Genomic DNA, 7,726 nt, shown 5'->3' with positions numbered 1-7,726 from the left:
CCCATGATCTGACAGCTTGTATCTTAAGCTTTCTTGGCTTCTGTGATTCCAAACACGTCAACTGCTGACATTTTTTTTCTTTTGACCAGTGTCTCTTAAGTTTAGTTGTACTGTCTCCAAGGGAAGGTGACGTGTCCTGTAGAACTCCTGTGTAGATTATGTTTTCCTTTCTGCGGCCCTCGGCCCGCCGGTTTTTCCTGGGTACCTGAAAGATGCCTCTTTGCTATTATCCGAGGTGACCTTCCCCAGTGCACAGCTTCCCAGCTTCCCTTCCGCCCAGGAGCACGTTTTTCCCACCAGTTTTTCCTGGGTACCTGAAAGATGCCTCTTTACCTCGTTTACATAAATGTTGGCAACAGGTTCTGCTTACCTGAGCTTTGTGGCCCTATCATAGGCAACACTACTCAATCTAGGTCTCTCTGAGGGATTCATTGTTTGGAATTTTGTGGAAACAGGATAATGACTTGTTAAGACAAGCCAGACCCATAATATAGAATGAGAACTGTGAAATTGTGTTATACAGTTCAAATACGTAGAATTATATAAGCAACAGACACCACGTCACAAAGCTGTGGAAGTCTTATGTGTTCACCAGGAGCAGCTGCAAGAGCATCCTGGGTCCCAGTTTCCTCTTTCTTCCTGTATCATCTTAGTCTGTGGATACTGCTTGAGACAGGGGCAATTCTTGTCCCACTCAAGTCACCAGTGCCCTGCCACTTTTATGTCAGATCATTGCGGGTTATATTACAGTTAGTATCTTAATGACCTTGTAATGGTGACTTTAAAGAACAGAAGTTTGGGGTGTTTTTTTTTTCTTCTCACAGTTCTGGAGGCTAATAGCCCAAATCAGAGTCTTGGTTATGTTGATCCCTTCCTTGCTGGTAGCCCCAAAAGTGATCCTTGGCTCCTTGCCTTCCTAAACTTACAGATAATCCTCCTACAGTGTCTGTCTTCCCCTATCTTTATGTCTCTCTCTCTCTTCTTTTTATAACTTACAAATAGTTGGGCTTAGGATCCTTTCTGCTTCTGTAACCTCATTAACAGAATAAAAAAAAAAAAAAGCTCCATATCTAAACAGGATCCGATCCCCACATAAAAGATTTCAGTGCTTGTTTTGAGAGGATGCTGGTCAATTAATAACAGTAGGGAGGAGCACTTAATTGCAGAAGAAATTCTTACTATACTTTAATAGAGAAAAATGGGATTTACTGTTTAAAGTGGACATTGATACAGTCTTTCATTTACATTGTGTTTCATACAATCATTCATATATTCTATTTTACATTATTTTGAATTGCTTAGTTTACAAAGTTTATATACATTGTGTTTCACACTATTCTTCATTCACACTGTGGTATGAATGAAACATGATGTAACGGACTTATTATTTGAAAACTAATAAAAATATTTAAAAAAACAAAAAACAATGGACGTTGACTAAACATCTAGAAATTAGCATTTTCCCTCTCTCTTAGGGTAACAAAGTCACTCTCTTCCATTGTGTCTGTCTGCTTCTCTTCATCTTTGTTATTCTTCCCCCTTCTACAGATAGAAATGGACGTTGACTAAACATCTAGAAATTAGCATTTTCCCTCTCTCTTAGGGTAACAAAGTCACTCTCTTCCATTGTGTCTGTCTGCTTCTTTTCATCTTTGTTATTCTTCCCCCTTCTACAGATAGAATTATTTGGTTTATGCTTAATTCTTGCTCTCTCATGTCTTCTGCTTTCACACATCTCTCTAGCCTCCATCAAAATCCAGACCTTTAAGCTTCACTTCTGAATGTTCACCAGCTCAGTCTCTTCATTGCTCTGAGTTAAAGTTCCACTGTGATATGGGTAATTGTGGATTTTAATAAGTCTCTGACTTCACTGTAATGTGCCCCTTGAAAATAGGGATGATGTTCGTTTGCTCTGCCACTGTAAACCCACAATGCCTGGCACAAAATGAAATTCAGGTAAATATATTATGCAAAGCAAAATAATCAAAATCTGCTAATATGTGTGGATAGGGTGGTAATAGAGTTTTCTACAAGAATTGAGCTGATTGAGTCTTCTTAAATATCAGTTAAAAGAGTGCTCCTTGGAGAAAAAAATAGCAAGGATTCGACTCTCCTACTTTGGGTGTTTAGGTAGCAAGGCTATTCCTTAGAAAGGGGTGTCGTGCTTGTAAAGATGGAAAGTCATTGAAGGTGAGGAGGACTTTAATCCTAGTGAGATGGTTTGACAAAGTGACTAAAGCAGTGGGCTCTACTGTGGTACAGATGATGAGGATAGTACAGGACAGGGCAGGGTCCAGGTTGGCTGATCACAGGATTGCCATGAGTGGTACTAAACTCCATGGCACCTAACAATACAACAATAACTACTTTTCCCTTCCTAATTGATAAGGGAGCTCTGGTGGCCTAGTGGCGAGAAGCTGCATGCAATCCTGAAGGTTTGAGGTTTCATTAGTGACTTCTCTTTCAATGCAAGAGTTTCTCCTTGTTCTAAACATTTAACAGAATGAGTCAGCTTTATCGCCACCAACTCAGTATCAACCAGTTGTCATTAACCTAAATCCAGACAGCTGTCTCAGTGCTTATGGTTGTAACTTTGAGTCACTACTAGGAAGTTCTTATTTTGCTAAGATAAAGTCAGAAAAGCAGGGAAAAGCAGGTGGACAGGTATATTTGTTTCCTAGAACTGGCATAACAAACTACATCGACAAACTGTATGACTTAAAAACCAGCTTACACACACACACACAGAGAGAGAGAGAGAGAGTTGGAGACCAGAAATCTGAAATCAGGGTGTTGACAGGGCCAAGTCCCTTCCACAGTCCCTGGGAGAGACTCCTTCCTCACCTCTTCCAATTTCTGGTGTCTCTATGCACTCTTTAGTTTGAAGGTGTATAATTCCAAGCTCTGCTTCCATCTTTTTACTTTGTCCATCTCTTTATAAGGATACTTGGATTTTTGGCTCACCCTAATCCAGGATGATCTCATCTTGCAACCCTTACCTTAATTATATCTAAAAAGATCCTTTTTCCAAATAAGGTTGCATTCACTGGTTTCAGGTTGACATGACTTTTGGAGTCATTATTCAGTCCTCTACAGTGGGGGTGGAGGTGGTGAGAAAAGGAAGAAACCTAGCAGGCGAACTTTTTTTCTTGACGGAAGTTTTGGAAACTGTCAGTATAGATTTTAAGATTTTAACTCTGAGATGTTAGAATCCCTGGAGTCACCAGGAGTCAGAATGGGCTCCACCGTAATTGCTTCAGTGTGGTTGTTCTTTTAAGAGATAATAAATATGACTAAGCAGAATTTTAAGCCTCACAGTCTAGAATTCAAACAGAAATAAAGTAGATTTTCTTGTCATTTGCAGGAAATGTTTGATGTCATATTGGATGAAAATCAGCTTGAGGATGCGTGTGAACATCTGGGAGAGTACCTTGAGGCGTACTGGCGTGCTACCCACACAACCAGTAGCACCCCAATGACCCCTCTGCTTGGAAGGAATTTAGGCTCAACAGCACTCTCACCATATCCTACAGCAATTTCTGGGTTACAGGTATTGCCACTTTCTTACTGAGCGTTTTACAACCTTGTATTTAGATTCTGTGGTGAATGTGATTAGGTCACAGACCGAGATTGCCCTCAATCTGAAAAGGGAATCATGGTGAGTGAGCATCATTTTCAAAGTCTAATGTCATGTCTAGTCACAGTCTATCGAGATCTAAACAAAGCTGTTGGCTGGGATCCTGTCCTGAGGATTATTATCATGTGATTTACTTGTTTAAATTAATCCCTCCTTTGTCTAAAACAACATTCGAAATCATTCAAACTAAAGGTTAATCTATGTAACACTTCTTAAGAGTTAAACCAAACCCTAACTAGTCTGTCTTAGAACAGGTATGATACAGAATGCCAACACAATACACTCTGCTCAGAAACAGTGACACATCCCTCACCAAGTCTGAGTTTTCTTGGAAGTATGCAGCATCAGTGACCCTGAGCATTCCCTAGGGCCAGCTTGGTTCAGCAGCTATAAGAGGTGTCCTTAAGGGCCAAGGGTGAGCACCAGAGAAGCAGGTTCTCTTCTTCACTGTGCCTCAGAAACTCTTCACTGTGCCTCAGAACTAAATGTGGGGAGCCAGAGGCATTGGGATACAAAATGAATCTTGTCTTCCTGCATTAATTATTATTTACCATTATCAAGCAGCTGCTGGAATGTGGCCAGATCCCCAGCTGACTGACTGACTGAGCCCTCTCGCATCATCACTAGTTTTGTTTTAATGGGTTATAATGATACTCATAATTGTAGATCATGTAGAGTTAACTTTGAGATAAATGGCACTCTCTGAAATGCTATTATAACTGTATTATCCTGCTGGAAAACTGCATCTTTGTAAGTGGGTAAAAAACCCTGCCATATAAATGAATAGCCTTTGAAGCTAGAAATGAACATGGAAAAATATACTGTTATAATGTACAATACATATGAATGCACCCAGACGATTCCTTGTCTTGTTTCACTTCCAGTAGGCAGATCTGTGCGTGGCGTTCCATTGACTAGTTTGGGTTGGTTCTGAAATGTTCATTTTAATGAGAAATGGATGCATGAAATAGTATGTCTCTGTAACATAGGCAGAAATGAAATGTGTTTATGAATGCCACACTCTTGACTCCTCATCTCTAACATCACCCTGAATGCTTCTCCTACACTTATTAATAGTTAATATGGTGCTCTTGATCCTATGACCTACTTCTCCCAGTGCCCACAGCTACTTATCTGTTAGATACCTGACTGGGGCTAAGGGTACGGTCCATGGTCATCAAATGAGTTTCATTATGTGTGGAGCTTGGTATCCTTTAGAGGATGTGCATCAGAGCTCTTGGTTTTATCAGAATTCTGTTCATGTTATCCACAGTGTGGGGGAAGAAAAATTGAGTAACAATCCCTGTGCCATCAAATACGATTCTGAAGATCCTAATTTCAGTTAGTAGCATTAGAGAAAATTAGTTCATCACTGAAGAGTATTTTGTAGGACATTTCCATTAATAAAGCAGGATTTAGAAACGTTTGTAGTGCTACTTTCGAAAGAATATTGTAGATTCTTAAATTTACGTAGGATGTAGAAAGAACCACATTATGAGCAGGAAAGATCATACTCTCATTAAAACAGCTTTTGAGGGAAAGGGTATAAGTAACTTTTGACTTAGTGAGTCTGCCAACTCAAAGGTATGTAGTTCAAGTCCACCAGCAGCTCTGTGGGGGAGAAAAGTACAGTCTCCACCCAAGCAACTTTTAGCCTCTGAAAACCCACTGGAAGGTCAGCCCTGGATTGATTCTGACTCAATGGCATTGACAGTACAACAATGCCAACAGTTGATTAGATGAGTGTGAAATGTGTTACTCTCTAGGAGCAAAAAGATGTTAATAGTTCAAGAAAGAAACAGAACAATAGGCAAGTTCTGGTGGCCTAGTGGCAAGAAGCTGCACTGCAATCCCAGAGGTGGATGGTTTGAATCCACTAGATGCTTTGCTGGAGAAGGAGGGACAATCTCCTCATGTACCAGTCAGATCCGACTTGACAGTACACACACACAAAACTAATAAAAGAAAGAAAGAAAAAAGAAATAGAACAATAGATGTTATTCTTAATTTTACATCCATGTGGTAAAGTAATTGTCATTCTTCCAGTAAAACTGGAATTATTGGACTTTCCTCAATGCAGTAAATACCATCAACAGTTAATTTTCAATCCTGTATTTTAATAGGAATTGGTACAATACTCATGCAGTGCTATGCTATGTAATTAAATTAATAAACTATTTGCATTTTTTCATTTTGTGCCCCAAATAAATGAGATTAGGTATGTTGGCCATTTGGCCATCAGATATAATGGCCATCTGTGCATCAGGATACTTTTATTACGCCTGAAAGATATGTCTTCTTGTATTGATCCTACAAGTGTACTTTCATCTACATGCTCAAGATTAATAAGGCTGGTGTTATTTAATCAATGAACTGTCTGGTATTTTCAGAGTCAGCGTATGAGGCACAGCAACCACTCCACAGAGAACTCTCCAATTGAAAGACGAAGTTTAATGACCTCTGATGAAAATTATCACAATGAAAGGGCTCAGAAGAGTAGGAACCGCTTGTCTTCCAGTTCCCAACATAGCCGAGATCATTATCCACTTGTGGAAGAAGATTACCCTGACTCATACCAGGACACTTACAAACCCCATCGGAACCGAGGATCACCTGGAGGATACAGCCATGACTCCCGGCATAGGCTTTGAGTCTGCAGAAACAAACAAAAATATTCATCTGTTGACAATTTGCCATTGCACTGCTAGGATAAACCAATCATCTTAACTTAGCAGGTACAGCACAGTGCCTCCTGTGCTCTGGGCTGCTGTCATTTGATGCTAAGTAGGGGGCAAAACAAAATGTACATTATGCCCTTCTGGCTAGATGGATATTAGATGCCCAATCATATAGATATTTTAAGTGCAACATTTACATAACAGTACCTTTTATTTTCTTCATTAGATTTAGACACATCAATTTGTAATTTTGGGTACTGATCAAGGCACATATAAAATAATTTCCCATGCTGGAAATTCCAAATGACCAGTTCCAGTTGGAACCAATTTATAAACCAATTCCTGTTGGAATTTGGGTGATTTGACTAGAAAGTCTACTCGAGCATGTTGCAATCAATTGGAAAATCTGAGAAAAAAAAAAGAAGAAAATCGGAATACCAGTAAAAGCTAAAACCAGCTATGGTATTTATTTGCTGGAATAAAAATTTACACTTCAAAGTTGGAATGTATAAACATTTTAATATAGGTTGACTTTACCAATGGCTTTTTCAGACTTACCAAATGTATTGATAGTGCCAAAAGAAAAATCTCAAATTAATGCAGCAATTAAATAGTTTCTTCAGATTTTAATATTTTTAATTTCTTTCCTGGCACAGTTCTTGTACTCCAAGTGTTTTTGCTTTTTTTTTTTTTTTTTTGTTTAGTCACTACTGTTTGGTTTGTTTGAAGTTGGCAGTTAAATTGAAAATTTGTTGAGCAAAGAATAATAAGTGAATATCCAGGCTTAGCTGGCTTTATGGAATGGAAAATGGGGTGTTACTTCCCCTTTAATCAATTGAGCACAACTACATATGCCCAGGAATCTAAACTAAGCTAATAAAATGTAGCATAGATCCTCCTGTGTGAAAAGCTAAACAACTCAAGATGGGAAGTCACCCCCGTGTCTTAACCATAAACAAGGGTTCAGGAATTCTTGCCAGCACAATTGAGCACCTTTTCATTGCTTCACTCAGTCTGTCTGTGAATATCTGAATGTTCTAGCCCTTCACAAAACTTTTTATATAATCGCACAAAGGATTTTTGTTTTGCACAGACATATCCAATTTAAATGTTGGAAGCTGTAGCTCTGCAAAATGATTATTAGAAAAAGTTAAAACAAATGTTTGGAATTTAAAAAAACAACAATAAAACACAACCCACAAACCCTTGTATCCAGAATGAACTTGTTCACTAAATTACAGCATTTTTACTGCATAGACTTGTAAAGAATTTGGAGATTGAGCTGCCTTATTTCTAATGAGCACTCCTCCTCTTTACTCATTAAGTCTTCAGTTTTTCAATGGCTATATTTATGAAATCGGAGACATGTCTTGCCTCAAGGAAGCCTTCGATTCACCATGGTCCCAAGAAA

General features: G+C 38.9%; 1 protein-coding gene across 4 annotated transcripts in view; it reads left to right on the top strand.

Annotated features, from left to right (window-relative positions):
- CACNB4 (calcium channel, voltage-dependent, beta 4 subunit) overlaps positions 1 to 6,596 on the top strand; it is a 360,400-nt gene extending 353,804 nt beyond the window's left edge. Inside the window, exons 13-14 of one of the 4 annotated variants that reach the window (XM_006880771.1) lie at positions 3,365 to 3,550; positions 6,028 to 6,596. In XM_006880771.1, coding sequence (XP_006880833.1) covers positions 3,365 to 3,550; positions 6,028 to 6,288 — 447 coding nt within the window. In that variant the 3' untranslated portion in view covers positions 6,289 to 6,596. The remainder of the gene's footprint in view (positions 1 to 3,364; positions 3,551 to 6,027) is intronic. The other 3 variants (XM_006880772.1, XM_006880770.1, XM_006880773.1) reach the window with 3 other exon arrangements.
- Positions 6,597 to 7,726: the final 1,130 nt, after the last annotated feature.

Source organism: Elephantulus edwardii, unplaced genomic scaffold (genome assembly GCF_000299155.1).
Source record: "Elephantulus edwardii isolate Elephantulus edwardi_28Jun2011 unplaced genomic scaffold, EleEdw1.0 scaffold00010, whole genome shotgun sequence".
NCBI lineage: Eukaryota > Metazoa > Chordata > Mammalia > Macroscelidea > Macroscelididae > Elephantulus > Elephantulus edwardii.
Note: the sequence above shows the minus strand (reverse complement) of the source record. Positions and strands in the feature narration are given on the sequence as shown.